The 17116-nt window shown below is 39.8% G+C and overlaps 1 protein-coding gene across 3 annotated transcripts in view; it reads right to left on the reverse strand.

The window, feature by feature from the left end:
- Positions 1-17116, reverse strand: part of CWC27 (CWC27 spliceosome associated cyclophilin) — a 121050-nt gene that overhangs the window by 16133 nt on the left and 87801 nt on the right. For all 3 annotated transcript variants that reach the window (XR_014161240.1, XM_081880772.1, XM_081880773.1), the window contains 2 exons: positions 8315-8424; positions 6955-7058 (listed from right to left, as the gene is read on the reverse strand). Coding sequence is in view for 2 of the 3 variants with exons in the window: in XM_081880772.1 (XP_081736898.1) it covers positions 6955-7058; positions 8315-8424 (214 nt within the window). In the remaining variant the exon portion in view is untranslated. The remainder of the gene's footprint in view (positions 1-6954; positions 7059-8314; positions 8425-17116) is intronic.

Below are 17116 nucleotides of genomic sequence, written 5' to 3' on the forward strand. Positions count from 1 at the left end.
CAGCCCCTGAGCAGGGGCTGAGGAGATTTGGAATCTAACAGCATCTGGAGGGCTGCTGGTTCTCCATGTGTGGACTAAGGAAAAGACAAAATACGCAAAAACTGTGGGACCTCAGTTGGTCACAACAGTGACCCAAGCCAATTGCATTTGTGAGCCGTATAATAAATGGTCTTCTTCTTAATGTTGGGTGACAGGGTAAAGACATCTCTTTGGGCTACCAAACTCTCAAGGACCCAAATGCTTGCATGCTTGTGATAAACTCTTGGTATCCTATGACTCATTGTAACTTGTTATGCTTATGTCCTGTTCTTCCAAGGAATTCAGCTCAGTATGCATGGGGTCTGTTTTATTATTTGCTCATGTAATGGAGCCATCTATTTTGTTGCACTGTTTATGACTCATGTTTTGATGCCTTAGTGGGGAATTAAGATCTTAGGTTGTCACCCCATCTCCAAGATTTTGTCAGAGCTGGAAATAAATTCTTAATCTGACTTTTCATACAAAGTTTAACTTGTAATTATTATAACATTTATGAGCCCTTGGAAATTTTTATTCAAGCCAGAAGAAAGGTCCTTATCATGTAAATGCTTTAGGAAGCATTCAAAACTCAAGCACATCTAAGTTTGGAATGCAGACATTGAACAGCCTGATGCTACATACTCAAAGACCAGCCAGGGAATGCATTTAACTATCTTGCTTCAAATATTAACTCAGGTTGTGCATGCTTTTGAAATGGCTGGAGTAATCACTTCCAGAGTGGAATATGTTTATATAACAGTCACCCAAACCAACTTAATCTGGATTTAAACAGAAAATTAAGCCCCATCATCAAAAATACTTAACCACCTAGCAGACAAGAACTAAGTCCATTGCATTAAATTGTCAAATTGGGGCAAGACTGTGCTGGATGAAAGCTGTACTCTCTCCTCAAAATGGAGAAAGAAGGAAAGTCGATATTCACAAATGGTGTGCATTATATATATATATTTCTTTGCAAGAAGACAAGAAGGATGTATTGAAACACCTTAGGAAACTCTCAGCCCTCCTTACGCAATGGATCCTAGGTGGAAAGAGTAGCGTGTTTTTGTTCAATGCACATTATGAGACATTATTTTCCATGTGTCGTTTGCAGAACTAGATTTTTCACCCTATGCCTACATAGATAATCACTGTTAAGTTTTTTGTCTTTCGTCTGGAGTTTGCTGTGTCTGAATTTTTATACTCTAGGTGTCATTAGAATTTCCAGTTTCTATTTATTCATCTAGGCTAAACATATGCAACACTGTTAGTAACATGCTACCAGTGAGATCATAGAACTGTAGCGTTCGAAGGGACCCAACCCCAATCTAGTCCGACCTCTTGCAATGCAGGAACCACGGCTGTCATTATGACTGGTGGTGTGTTTGCATGGAGAATTAGAGAGATCTGTGGGAGTAGAGGAGAGACACAATGGTTTGAGTGGTGGTGACATATGACAGAGTCTTCTCTGTAGCGGCCTCCAAGTTATGGGACTACCTCCCCTCTGAGTTGCAGCTGGCATCATCAGGATGCACTTCTTTACCTAGGCTTTTGTTTGAATTGATATCTTTCCTCCTTCTGCACTGCTGTGCATTACTGCTCTCCTCTTCTATTACTCTGATACTGGTTGTTTTTGTGATTTTTAATTTTATTTTAGTAACCCTATCGTACATTGTACTTAATTTAACTGTGATCTTTCTATAACCCAGACTGGGACCATTTGGTGAAGGGCGGGCTGTAAGTCCAAACAACAGGGAAATAAACATTTTTCTTTAAGTCTTTGTGATAGATATGACATCCCTATTGATGGAGGCAGAGTCACTTGATAGCAAGGATGATGGATTGTAACACCGTCCCTAAGTGCAGTACAGTGGTACCTCGGGTTAAGTACTTAATTCATTCTGGAGGTCCGTTCTTAACCTGAAACTGTTCTTAACCTGAAGCACCACTTTAGCTAATGGGGTCTCCCGCTGCCGGAGCACAATTTCTGTTCTCATCCTGAAGCAAAGTTCTTAACCCAAGGTACTATTTCTGGGTTAGCAGAGTCTGTAACCTGAAGCGTATGTAAACTGAAGTGTATGTTAACCCGAGGTACCACTGTATAGTACTTTACCCAATATGAATGGGTAGAATCCAGTAATGTGTGCTTGTGGACACTATTGGGATGGAGGCTAAATCTGTGCATCTGTGCATGGTGACTCCAGTATCTGGGATGAAGAATAGCACAAATGCATCTTGGAGTCCATCCTGCTTACTTGGTTCTACAGAACTCAGTGAGGGGCTCTGAACACTGAGCCAGACTCTAGCTGCATAAATTCAACCACCCTGGGTTGGACAGAATTCAGAGGGTTGGCGTATGGATTCATGCATGACTATGCCAAGTTTCAGAAATCATAGAAAGCTTTTCCTAGTGAAGAAATAAATGAGTCTCATCCTTCCAAGTGGTTGGAGGAAAAACAATGGCGAATTGAAAGGCAGGCGTTTGCTCTTGCACTCGCTCTGTCTTGGCATTTATGCACATCTGCCATCACCACCACTACCTATGAAACATATGTGAGGAGCCTGCAATGCTTTTCGATCTGCATTTATTCATCAGACTCATGAAACACGCTGTTCAGGAGCCAATGAAACTGAATCTTGTGGGCACCCCCATTGGAAGCTCTTTGGGAAACTGAGCGACTGTCCTTACTTTATCCCCTGGGACACGTTAAGAAAAGAAAAGAGATGGAAGCTTTGAAAGAAAAATCCAAAGGCAAGTCAAAAGCACCTCGTTAATAATGGTCATGAAAATAGTTGAGTGTCAAATTTATCAGCACTGAACACCTCAACTTAAGCAGCTGCCAAGAAAAGATGAGTAAAAGCGGCAACTGCGATTTCCATGCCAAAACTAGGTTTGTCCTGCAGAAGTGGTCTGCGAAGCTTTGCACGAGGCTCCATCAACAACCCTGCAAATGCCCCGTCAGCGTTTACGACCTGCGCTTTATATGCCCTTTACGTTCTACATCCCGGGTTTGTGGAGGGAAGAGAATGATCGCTGCAGAGCTGCTGCTGAGCTTCAGACGATAGAGATATATCCCAACAAGACATATTTCTGAACTTTAGAACAAAACTCTATACTATCAAGCACGCCTTAGATCTTTTAACAACACTTCCCCAAATGCCTTGTAAAACAGTAAAGTCTGGTTGTAATTATCAAGCACCATACACACACTGTTTACAGTAGAGTTGTAATTTTTTAAAAATGTTTTTGCACAGAGAAGTAAAATACTTCTGAAAAGTACCCAAACGTCTACTGTGTTCCATGCCAACAGGGCAATTCAGCCAAAAATGCAGAGAGGGGAGAGATTGCCAAATAAAAGAAAATATAACAAATTGGTAATGGCTTCTATCTTGACAGAAAATGAAAATTATACCTCAATGTGTGGCCACTCATGTGGACACATAAGAATGTCTTACAGGCAATCATTTTACTTCAGATAACACACCCTGACAGTGGTGCACGGCATACTGGCTGGCTTTCACTTTCCATAAAAGCAGCAACCGTAACCTATAAAATGGTCTAGGAATCATATAATTTATGCATATCCCACATGCATGCACACTCACACAATATTTATAATAAATCATCTCAAGCACACTGCTGTATTATGAGGGGTGGGTTGGAAGTCGGCACTAAAAATTCCTTCAAAGTTGCCACAATTGGATCCAGCCACCCAATCTACTTAAAGGCACTGAAAAGGGTGGGGTGGGGGAGAAGGGTCCAAGTCCAAAAATATTTTTTGTCCTCCAAACTAATCCCCCAACCATGAGATTCTTTGCACTTTTTATAGTCTTAAGGTTATTGAGATTCTGAATGTCAAAATCTACAAGCCGCCCACTCCAAAGTAGTCAAGCATGAAGCTGAAGAACGGTTTCTGCTGTTGCAATTTATATATATTATTGTTGTGGTTTATGTCTGGCTGTGGGTTGATACAGGCTATCCCTGATTTGGTGCTACACGAATGAGCCTTCAGTTTAACAACAATCCTCAAGTCTTTCGTCCATCCTACCCCTCTCAATCGTTTCCCTTCCTGGCCTGCCAAAACAATGGATGTGCTTGACCTGCAAACCGGGATAGGATATCATAGTTGATCTTGGTTTCCAAGATATGCCTAAACAATTAGTTTCCTGGTTTGGACAAAGAGAAGGAATTGCTGTACGTGAGTGGAGATGTGTGTGTTAGGAACCCTCAAAATCTAACTTCAAAACTTTCATCTTATGGGAGAAGACAGCAAGCACAGAGGGAACATGTAGGTCTTTTAGTCTAGAGTAAGATGTATGGCAACTGATCCAGAGAAGTTATGGATCATTAAATCCACACTACACCATGGAAACCAACAGAGCTTTTTTCCAGCCAGAACTCGCTCAGGTAGGTGCCATTGCTATTATATGAGAACAAGGGAGGCATTCATGGTGAGGTCTGGCCCCTCTTTTTCTAGAAAAATAGCACTGGAAATCAACACTGAATTCCTGGTGTCCAAGTATCATATGAATAGGTCCTAAACTATTACAAATGTTCTAGGGTTATATTCCTGAAAAATAACCATGGTCTTTACATATTAACTGCCCTGGCCCAACCTGAAGATACAACTTTATAACTAAGGCAGGATGTCCAAGAAAGAAAATGCTATTTCTGTTTCCAGAATAGTTTATAACTCAGGATTGTAATTCTAACTGTTAATCAAAAGTTTAGCTAACTAGACATGCTGCTGTTCTAGGTATCTCCAGAAGAAACAGCAGCAGCCATGTGTTTTACTGAGGAAACGAAGTCTGCCTTCAGTGCCTGTAGTTTAACAAGTGATGTGTATAGTGAATGGAAGAACTTTAAAAGGGAAGAACAAAAGGGTCTGTGGTTCAAATGCACCATAGGTGTGCAAACATTATCTGTTCATATAATGACTGCTGACGAAATTTTCCCTTCCTGCAAATTTCCTGCTTGTTACTTTCATTTTAAGCATTTGAAAACCTTGTTTGTAAAAAAAGGATATTAAAAACTGGAGATCACTACAGATCAAACTTGATTGTACAATTTCATGCAAAAAATAAAATAAAAAATTGGTTCTGCAACAAGCAACTAGGTGATTTCCCCTTCCTTCATCATCATCACAAAATAAATACAGAACATGAGATTAAGTCTGCTATATGACCCAGGATCCTTAAGAGCAGAAAACGCAAACACAGTGAAGATTTCCACAGTAGCTGCAAGCAGTTTATCCAAAGGCCTCTCCTCCTTACTGCCATCTCAAAAATATGCTATAACTCAAGCATTTAGCAGAAATAGATACAAGTTGCTCGGAACATCTAGTTCCATACCTATTTACATTAAGTTTTCTCATTTCCCCTGCTTGCCAGCAACAGATGTAGGCATCCTTTGGCAAGCAACGCTTTTAGAACTTGGAGGAAGTCTGTGTCCTTTACACAAGAAGTGTATGGAGAAGCAAGACTTGTTATTCTTAATGTGTCAGCTCAAGGCCCTATGTCTCCAGCATCACCTACATGTTTCATCTTCCAATAAATATTTAGCACTATTTTCTTTTGACTTTTAAATAGGATTGGGGGGAATCTTGTTAGCACAAATTGCAGCCTATTAAACTAGCCAACAGACATTTTGAATGTTACAGTACATTATGATGAGGAATAAGTTATTAGTTATATACTCAGTCTTGTAATTTTAGCTTTTATGAAATAAGGAGTCGTGACTTTCCAATGGTAGGAACAGCTCTCTTGCTTGGTTCACATGTAACACCAACTCAGTTTGATCATCACAGTTGTGACTGTATTATTATTATTATTATTATTATTATTATTATTATATACCACCATTTATCAAAAGACCTCAGGACAGTGTACAACATTAGAAGCACATTACAAAACATCAATGATAAAACATAATAAAAACATAGTAAAAAGCATACTGACAGAAAGCCTAATGGTAACATAAGCATAATAACAGTCATCTCCCCCACACTTTCACAAGCATAGTTTATTTAATAGCCAATAGGCCTTGGTAAACAGGAATGTTTTTGCCTGGTCATTGCATTTTGCTGAAGTTTCTGAACCGTCTTCAACCTAGAGGTTACCAGAATATAGGCCACAGAAATTAGGCTATCCCTGTCCAGATAGGGGCATATCTGGACCACCCACCAAAGCTGGCAGAAGGCACTCTGTGGAACACCCCCAAGCTATGTACGTGCTCCTCAAAGAGGGAGTATAACCCCCTCAAGAGCAGGAAATCTTCCACCCATCTAGCCTAGGGAACCACCCATTAACAGTGCCTCTGTCTTATCTGGATTGAGCTTCAGTTTATTGGCTCTCATCCAGTCCATTACCGAGGCAATGTACTCTTTACCTTGTTTGTACATGTAAATTCCCTTCCTCAATTCATGGTTCAAGATAACCAGAATTTGCTGTGACACTGGAATTGGAAGAACAGCTTGTCTTTATGGCAGAACTGAAAACCCACTTCAAGCAGTAAGCGGAGGGGGATCACAGTTCAGCAATCAAGCACATGTAGATTCCAGTTCAGTCCCTGGCATCTACAGTTAGCAGGTAATTTGAAATTCTTGTTGTGAACCGCCCTGAGACCTCTGGGTATACAGTGGCGTAGAAGTTGAATAATAGTAGTAGTAGTAGTAATAATAATAATCATCATCATCATCATCATCATCATCATCATCATCCTCTGTTAGAGTAGCCAATTTGATTACATTTTCCCCTAAGCCAGCGGTTCTCAACCTGTGGGTCCCCAGATGTTGTTGGACTACAACTCCCATCATCCCTGAGCTCTGGCCTTGCTAGCTAGGGGTGATGGGAGTTGTAGTTCAACAACGTCTGGGGACCCACAGGTTGAGAAAGACTGCGCCTAAGCAAACATTTCAAGTCAAAAACGTTTCTTACCATCCTTCATCATCCTCCACTTCAGGTTCAGACACTTCATTTTCAGGAGTCTCCGCTATTGCTTGGTTCAGTTTTGATTTGAATCTGTCCAGCAATGCCAGCGTCTGGAATTAAAACAAGACTGCTGCAAAAATTGCTCATTTCACCACACCTTTAAGTCCTAATAACACTAACACTTGAAGTGAGCAAGCATCCAATTGGTGTGATGACTTGGAGTGTGAAATCAGCTGAGCAAATGTACTGTGTGTGCAGTATTTACGTACGTATGTAATGAACTACTAACAAGCTATATCTAGTTTTTGTAAGACACTAAGTATGCCCACTCATCTGCCTCACTTCAATTCCATGTGCCCCAGTTCATGAGGCTTCAGTGAACCTGCCAGTACTCCAATGGGAATACAGATCTCTGTGAAAGCAGAGCTGCCTTATCTTCTGTGCCGGAAAATGTTTCTCATTCCCATTGAACAGAGTGGAGCAGCTCATCGTCTTGCAAATGTCTGTGCAAATCAGATTTCTGCAGTACTTTATAACTGCATCCATTATGCATCCATTGGTAAGTTACAAATAAATTTAATAAAATATATGCTACCATCAGCAGCAGCATCACAGACTTAATTGTTTAGCTCTGCCTTTCCATCATTTTAAGTGTTTTAGTTAGGTTGCTTTTATTGCGGTGCTGCTTTATTTTGTGATCTCTGATCTTAATGGACTGATGCTGCTTTAATATTATTGCTGGCTGAGGCTATTTAATTTTATTGTGATCTGGTGTGTTTTAATTTGAACCATTAGATTCTCATAATGTAATAAATTTGCTTAAATTAGGTTATATATGTCATATTAATTTATTAAACAAAAACAGATAAGCACCATTATCAGTGGTTTAGATGCACACTGGTAGTGAAACAACATCTAGGAACCCAAGGCTGAGGAAGGGTGGTCGAGGGGAAAGCTTACTTGGCCTTAAGACAGATTGCTCGCCTGTAAGCTCTGGATTCCTAAAGTTGAGAAAGCTCTCAGTGTTGCTCTGCACAGCTGTAGAACTTCTATACGGGGCTGCACAGAATCCCAGCTTCCAACCCCCAAACCATTTGAAGACTACTGATTTATTGGAAGATTGTATAATTAAGCTAAGTTTTCAGACCACAATTCAACATTAACAAAATTAAAGAGAAACTCTGAGAACAGAAGGGAAGTCCTGCTGGATGAAGCCAAAGGTCCACTGGCCCAGCATCCTATTCTCACAGTGGCTAACCAGATTCCGAGCGGATAGTACTGAGAGACACACTGCCTCAGATAATGAAAGGGTAACTGAATTAGTTTTAAAAACATCATGCTGGTTTCATCATCTTCAATTATTTACCTGAACTTCACGGGAAGGTCCCTTCTTCGGCTGCTGCTGTTTCAGTTGTTCATATTTCTTTTTTTCTTCCAGATATTCTGCAACAATGCTGTTTGGGGCAGCTTTGTCATCTGCATTTAGAAACCAATGAAAACATGCACTGAGCCAAGGATGACTATGATGCCATCACTGGGAAAGAGAGAGAAATAAGACTACATAAATCACCTCTAGTGCTGAATACTGTCTGGTTAGCTATTTGACATATGAACTCATTAGAAAACACAATTTGCTGAGAAAACTAACTGACTGCATGTCTAGTCAGAAATAAAACCAATTTAGTTCAAGGAGTTTTGTACACTAAGTGAGTACAGGATTGCTGTTTTAGTTTGGCAGATTAAAAACGATTTGAAGTCAAAGGGATGGTGAATTATGGTCTACTCTGAGTATGCTAACACTATATATCACTCTATATCAGCTTTTCATGTTGCAGAAGAAATGGGAATAGATTTGAGAATAGTACTTTGTACTTGGATTTGGAATAATATTGCTTGTTTGTTTATTTGTTTTATTTATATACTGCTCTGCATCACAAGATCTCAGGGTGGTTCACAATAATATATTCCCCCCACCCCTGAAAGAATTCAGCATTGTTTTAAGGTGATTGTTCCATCTACCTAGATAGACCAATCCCCCACTATCTTCCCCTGAACACTGTTCTGGGGATTCTCCTACCCTTCCCATGAGTCAATTTTCGGGTGGGGGTGGGGAAAAAGCCCCATTGCACAAGCAGGCTCATTAGTTAAATCCCACACAGAATTGATAATCCAAAAAGAAAAAATACAATTTGTGAAAAATACAATTTCAGTGTTGCCTGACCAGAACAAGACACATATATGTTAAGATTTGAATAGGTCCTGGCAGTACACTGGCGTTCACGCAAACTACTTACAATCTGAGGTGTTAATATGTGGAAAGGCAAAGCAAATCGTCTTTCACTTCAGGCAACAAAATGTCTCAGATGTGAACAACAGGCATACATCATGTAGCAAAGGGTTTAATCAAGACTTACTTATGCTTAGAGTGGTAGGTCCATTGATTCCAAATAACTAATTCTGGATTTAACTCAGTGCATTTTCTATGTGTTTTGTATTGAGGTTGCCTTTGCGTCCCCACCAGCCCTTTATGACTGTCCCTGGTGGTGAAGTCTCGGACTATGGGTGGTGGGGGAGTAGGGGAAGGAAGTCCTGAATGCATGGTCTGAACTCGCTGCCACTGCACAGGACATGCATCTGTTTTGGAAAGGTTTGCTTGCTTGTTTTTGCTATGCATTTGGACATCTGTTAACCAAATGCTGCATGATAGTTCCTGAGTTCAAGGAGCAGTTTTTCATCTAAGTTGAGTACAACTGAACGCCATTTTGAATCAAGAGGGCAGACAGAACATTTCAGAAATGCATTGATTTTAACTACTGTTTCAAAACTGAATTTATTATTATTTTTGGTTTCTCAGAATTCCTATCCAATGCCTGCTACATAACAGATAATATTAGCTTTCCAGAGCTTCAAGTGAACCACAATGGTCTATTTCCCTTTTATCCTATGCCACTGTAGTACTGTCATACATAAAGGATGAGCATTAGAAAAAATGGTCTTTTGGGCCAACTTTGTTAATCTATCCTTGTTATGTTGTATCTCTGCAACTTTACGGAATATTCTTTGCTTCTGACATTTATTTGAGTTGGAATAGTGATTACATGGAAAGTAGTATGCTATCCATGTTCTTTTTGGGTTTTGGCTGAGTTTACAAACTGGTGCTTAAGTATTCCACTTTGTAATATTGAAGTTTTATGCCCCATTGTATAGTACCAAAAATATGATAGGTTGCAAAAATATAGGGTTTGGATCCAGTTTTTACTGTGTTCTGTATTAGTTTTGTTTTTAAATATTTTGCAGCAAGGCACTGCCAAAACCAACACCATTATCTAAAATAATTTTCTCAGATTATAATTGTAAACATAGTCCTGTTCTATAAAGAACTGAACACCAATAATCTAATAAAAAAGTATTTAAGGTCTACCATTATTTATTTGAAGATTGATTTTGTTCAAATTTGGGTTTCTGATTCATCTTTAACGAACTTGAAAATTCAGATTTAACAATTTAGTGTATTCATGTAGATAAATACAGAACCCCATTCATGAAATTGTTGGTGAAACTCCTTAAAAGTGCAGTTATGGTCCCAAATCAGGAACCAAAATGATTCCTGAAACCCCTACCCTGCTATGTGAAATTTGATGAAAACATATTAAAAGCAATTTATCAATTTTTAAGATGGCTATACCTTCAGTTTTTGGAACATCCCAGAAACAGTACTCACTAAAGCTGAAAACCTACCAGCTACTTCATACACAGTTTAAAAAAAAAAAAAAAATCTTGACATAACTATTTGTAGATTTGTGCGAGTAGAATATTTGTGAACAAAATTGTATGCAACAAAGTGAGGTTTTTCTTCTTCCAGGAATTGGAATTACTGACTAGGAAATAGGAGTTGCTAACAAACAAACAAAATGTTTGGTTTTCTGGTGAAGTTTTTATAGTGATACAACTAACACTACTTAGTATATTAACATTTGGTGCAGACCCCAACCTGAAAGTTGAAAGAGAGTCTGGAGGTGATTAATATATTCTTTTCATCTGCTTGTTTGTGCATTTAAGAGCTCATAGAAGTGGACTACACTACAACGCTCTGTGAGCAAGGCACTGATGGACTCCCCTATGTATGGAAGGTGAATTAGGGAACTGTGCAAATCCTTTCATCCGTTATTAACACTACTCATTCTAGGAAGAGATGGTTTAAATGCCAAGTAAGTGCCTGAAAAGAACATGGGGAATTGGCCTTTAGCTGCCTTGATTTTATCTCAGAAAGGCAAGTTACAAATGCCAAAAATCAATTAAGCAAACTTTCTTTCTTGCAAACATGCAGACATCTGTGGCAGAGCATCTGGCTTTTACATACAGAAGGCACCTGGCATCTCTAGGTAGGGCTAGGCCTGAAATCTTTGAGAGCCACTGCCAGTCAGGATAGATAAATCCAAGCTTGATAGACCAAATGTCTGACTTGGTATAAGGTTGTTGTTGTTTAGTCGTTTCGTCGTGTCCGACTCTTCGTGACCCCATGGACCAGAGTACGCCAGGCACTCCTATCTTCCACTGCCTCCCGCAGTTTAGTCAGACTCATGTTTGTAGCTTCGAGAACGCTGTCTAACCATCATGTCCTCTGTCGTCCCCTTCTTCTTGTGCCCTCAGTCTTTCCCAACATCAGGGTCTTTTCCAGAGAGTCTTCTCTTCTCATGAGGTGGCCAAAGTATTGGAGTCTCAGCTTCACGATCTGTCCTTCCAGTGAGCACTCAGGGCTGATTTCCTTAAGAATGGATACGTTTGATCTTCTTGCACTCCATGGGACTCTCAAGAGTCTCCTCCAGCACCACAGTTCAAAAGCATCAATTCTTCGGCGATCAGCCTTCTTTATGGTCCAGCTCTCACTTCCATACATCACTACTGGGAAAACCATGGCTTTTACTATACGGACCTTTGTTGGCAAGGTGATGTCTCTGCTTTTTAAGATGTTGTCTAGGTTTGTCATTGCCTTTCTCCCAAGGAGCAGGCGTCTTTTAATTTTGTGACTGCTGTCACCATCTGCAGTGATCATGGAGCCCAAGAAAGTAAAATCTCTCACTGCCTCCATTTCTTCCCCTTCCATTTGCCAGGAGGTGATGGGACCAGTGGCCATGATCTTTTTTTTGATGTTGAGCTTCAGACCATATTTTGCGCTCTCCTCTTTCACCCTCATTAAAAGGTTCTTTAATTCCTCCTCACTTTCTGCCATCAAGGTTGTGTCATCTGCATATCTGAGGTTGTTGATATTTCTTCCGGCAATCTTAATTCCGGCTTGGGATTCATCCAGCCCAGCCTTTCGCATGATGAATTCTGCATATAAGTTAAATAAGCAGGGAGACAGTATACAGCCTTGCCGTATTCCTTTCCCAATTTTGAACCAATCAGTTGTTCCACATCCAGTCTAACTGTAGTTTCTTGTCCCACATAGAGATTTCTCAGGAGACAAATGAGGTGATCAGGCACTCCCATTTCTTTAAGAACTTGCCATAGTTTGCTGTGGTCGACACAGTCAAAGGCTTTTGCATAGTCAATGAAGCAGAAGTAGATGTCTTTCTGGAACTCTCTAGCTTTCTCCATAATCCAGCGCATGTTTGCAATTTGGTCTCTGGTTCCTCTGCCCCTTTGAACTCCAGCTTGCACTTCTGGGAGTTCTCGGTCCACATACTGCTTAAGCCTGCCTTGTAGAATTTTAAGCATAACCTTGCTAGCGTGTGAAATGAGTGCAATTGTGTGGTAGTTGGAGCATTCTTTGGCACTTCCCTTCTTTGGGATTGGGATGTAGACTGATCTTCTCCAATCCTCTGGCCACTGCTGAGTTTTCCAAATAGGTATAAGGTAGCTTCCTATATTTATAACTTTAGCCTAGTTCTGTACTCCTCTTGGCTTCAGTTTGGCTAGCAAACTCGGGTCATCCTCGCTGTAACTCTCTTCTTCTCTGTCCTCTCTCTCCCAAACCCAGCCTAATGTTAGTACAACGAATTTAAATTTCAAATGATTTATTTAGCCAATACCACTACTACTCCCAAGATATATGCTTATCAAGGGTATACAGTTGTACCTTGGTTCTCGAACGCCTTGGTACTCATACATTTTGGCTCCCGAACGCCAAAAATCCGGAAGTAAGTGTTCTAGTTTTCAAATGTTCTTTGGAAGCCGAACGTCCGACATGGCTTCTGCGGCTTCCGATTGAGTGCAGGAAGCTCCTGCAGCCAATCAGAAGCCGTGCCTTGGTTTTTGAACAGTTCTGGCAGTCAAACGGACTCCCAGAACGGAGTAAGTTTGACAACCAAGGTACCACTGTATAGGAAATGTGTGAAGAAAGCAGCTTGAGGGCCTGTATGCTCAATTATTTGAATGAATGATCATAGGAAAGAAATGCAAATTTAGGAAAGAAATGCAAATTTAATAAACTAGTGCAATGCATTCACCAAAGCTGAAAAGTAATCTAAATGAATTAGGCTTGAGATCATTTGGTTCAGACTAGCACAAGATCAAGAGATTATACAAACGACTGGTGAGAAGATAAGAGACAAACGTCTCCTTCACTGGCAAGACTGGATTCAGGTTTCCAGCAGCTTTCAGCAATCCTTTGTCTTAATCTATTTTACTCTTTTATTTAGTGCCCAAGACTAGCTCTACAGGATGTTGAATGATGCTGCCCCAGGCACAGCCTCTCCAGCTGTTAGAACTAGCTGCTGCTCTTATGTTTAATGGGAACTATTGACAGCTTTCTTGTTTTGTCCTGTCTTTTTGGCTGAGGAAACCACAAATCACTGCAACGAGGAACAGCACATTTCTTTTCTTAAAATAACTGTAAACCGATTTCATCATACTAATAAGAAAAAACAAACATGAATAACAGAATATGGAAAAGGCAAGTTATTTAAGTATTTGTTGTAGCAGTGCATCAGATTTGGTGGAGTTGTTCACTCACTCAGTCGTTTTGGATGAAAATCACTGCAGTCATATTAGGAATAGCAGGCCAAATGAAAATATTTTAAACATTATTTAAATATCATCAGGAAGGCTCTGGGAAAGCTGGATGTATAAGGGGAGAAAGGAAGGGGCAGAAGAAGCAGAGAGTGTGCTTGCATACGGCTCAATACCAATCCAATAAGCCATGGTTTGTTATGTCTATACCAGGATTTATTGTACAAAGGCAACCCTAGGAAGACATGTGTTTTTGTGATGGGGGCATCACTAAATACACACCACAACCTTGAATTATTGTTTAATCAGAGTGCTATTATACTGAGCAATATATGCTCTCTAAATGTAATAATCAGGTTTTTTTCAGTTTTGCCGTCCCCTAAACTACCTTTACAATGAAACTAATTATTCTGAGAAAGAAGACAGACATACAATGTTGCAACCAGAATGATACTTCAGGCATGGTTTTTAAACAATTATGGGGCACAGAAACTTGAGGAACAAAATGACACTAGCAGAAGATCAAACGACAGATAATTATAGGGGGGAAAGCAATGCACTAGGTTGCAGATTAGTCAATCTATACTGAACCCAGATGTCAATTTTTTAAAATGGATGGCACAAGACCTAAGGCTGACAGGTCTTTGGAGAGACGGCTGCTTGCACCAAACAGAAAAGGGAAATAAAAACACACACAGAGAGAGCTCTGTTTCATATTTACAGTCTCAACTGACAGACCTTTTGCCCTTAGGGCAGCAAAATGTGGGGGAATCTCAACTGAGAATCTACAAAGAGAGTGATAAAAATTAAGACACTTTACACTGCACTGAAAAACCCCCAAGGGTTTCTCATATAATATAACCCAACAGATATTTAAAGGTAATGAGCATGAACTAATTTTCAGACAAAGGGGAGAAGCCTTTTCTGTTTGTATATGGAAAATCTCCCTCACTCCTTTTTTTGAAAAATTCATACTGAAATTATTTGCCAAAATCCACATGTAATATCCCCTCAAAACCCTTTTAAAAAAGAGCAGGTGATATTCAATCCATGCTTGCCTAAATACTATGTAGTATCAGGGCCAGAAAGAATTGGACAGTGAAAAAAGGAACCAGAAGCAACTGATGCTAACTGTATATTTTTAAGTACCTCATTTCTAGTAAACATAGCTGCAATGTGTTTTGAGGATTTCTATTCCTTGAGGAGTAATCTAAAACAACTGCTTCATATGCCATTAAAGTGGATGCAAGTGTTATTTAATGAACATTGTCCAGCCTTCCTGTAAATTATGTTGCAAACCTATGGTCTAACCATGCCGGCTGGAGCATTTCAGTATTTTATGGAATATAAGAGGTACCTCAAAGGCAAACTAGGCCAACCCCAGCCAATATGTGAAACCCACAACTACAGCATCCCTGACAGGTAGCCATCTAGCTTCTGCTTAAAAACCTGTAATGAAGGAGAGTTCGTCGCATTCGGAGGCAGCCCATCCCATGGTTCAACAGTTCATAGTCATAAAACTCTTCATAATATTTAGATGAAATAACTTTTAAAAATTTCAGCCTGTCCTTCCAGGTTCTAACATTCTATGTAACAGCCCTTCAAATGTCTTAAGATGGCTCTCATGTCATTTCTTAATTGTGTTTTCTCCAAGGTAAACATACCAAACTCCTTCCACTTTCTGTCATAGATTTTGATCTTCACCATTTTTGTTGCCCCTCTCATGCTAAATCAGAACTGTTTACAAAATATAAGTCAAACCAAATATGTTAAAGCCAAACTCCTTAGACTTAGGACAGCAGAAATTTTTCTTGTTCAATCTTATCTGGAGAGCCACATCACTGGTAATATCAAATTAACCCGAATAGCTGCGGATCCTTAGGTCTAAATCCCTCTGCAATTGTCCCTCAGGTGCCCCCAGTCTCCAGATGCTACATATATCCTGGTCCAAATCTCACTTGTACTGACCTTTCCCTCCAGTCAAAAAAAGCAAGTTTGGTTGGGAACCAAACATATAAACAAGGGATAGATATATTTTAAATAAATAAATGAGGACACCTGTCAGTTATGATCTGTCCTTCAAGCTTTCTGCAGTACAGCTTATTCCATTTCTTATCATGGACAAGCTTCAAGTAGTCCACATTTATCTATAGCTGTGAATATGACCACTGCTCCCCTTTCTGAGAGGAAAAAAAGAAAGAAATATTTTCTTTTGCAGGAAATTCCAAAAGTTCCAAGGAGCAAGAAGTAGAGGGGGCAATTTATCATAATTACAAGATGGACTTCTTTATCAAATTTTATCATAATGGTTAAAACTATCCCTGTATATTACAGTACACGACTTTGGCTTTGTTGTTGCTTTTGTAACACAGGCAAACTAGCAGTCCAGTCCATTTGCTTCTAAAACAACTTAAATAATATCAGGGGATATAAATGACACAATGGGACGAGTCTCTGCTTTCCTTAACAACTCCAGATAATATTTCTGTATAGCAAGAACAAAATAAAAAAAATTCCTTCCAGTAGCACCTTAAAGACCAACTAAGTTAGTTCTTGGTATGAGCTTTCGTGTGCATGCACACTTCTTCAGATACACAGCATGCACACGAAAGCTCATACCAAGAACTAACTTAGTTGGTCTTTAAGGTGCTACTGGAAGGAATTTTTATTTTTATTTTGTTTTGACTATGGCAGACCAACACGGCTACCTATCTGTAACTGTATAGCAAGAGTTAGTGATGTGTGGTGGCTAGAGTAGCCTTCCCCTACCTGGTGCCCTCCAGCTATTTTTGACTACAACTGTCACCTTCCCTGATCACTGATCATATTGACAGGAATTGTAGTCTAAAACAATAGGGTAGGGAAAGCTGTCTGAGATTAGGACTGAGGAGACATGGCTCTGACTTCCCAGACAGCCATTGGGTGACCTTGAGCCAGTCACCATCTCTCAGTCTAATTTACAGTGTTGTAGTAACGATGAAAGGGGGGACCTGAAGAACCATGTATGCCACCTTGAGTTCCTTCAAGGAAAGGCAGAACAGACATGCAATAAAAATAAATAAAATATAACGGGTTAGAGGAGATGAGGACACAAGAGTTTATTTAAGATCTTGTATCCTGACAACTAGTCTTTTATAAAGGCTCCCAAGGTAGCTCAGAATAGGATTTAAAGATACAGTATCAGAAGACTAATCAAATTAAAGCTTCTCATTAAAAT

Source organism: Podarcis erhardii (assembly GCF_964252035.2).
Source record: "Podarcis erhardii genome assembly, chromosome: 11".
NCBI classification, from domain to species: domain Eukaryota; kingdom Metazoa; phylum Chordata; class Lepidosauria; order Squamata; family Lacertidae; genus Podarcis; species Podarcis erhardii.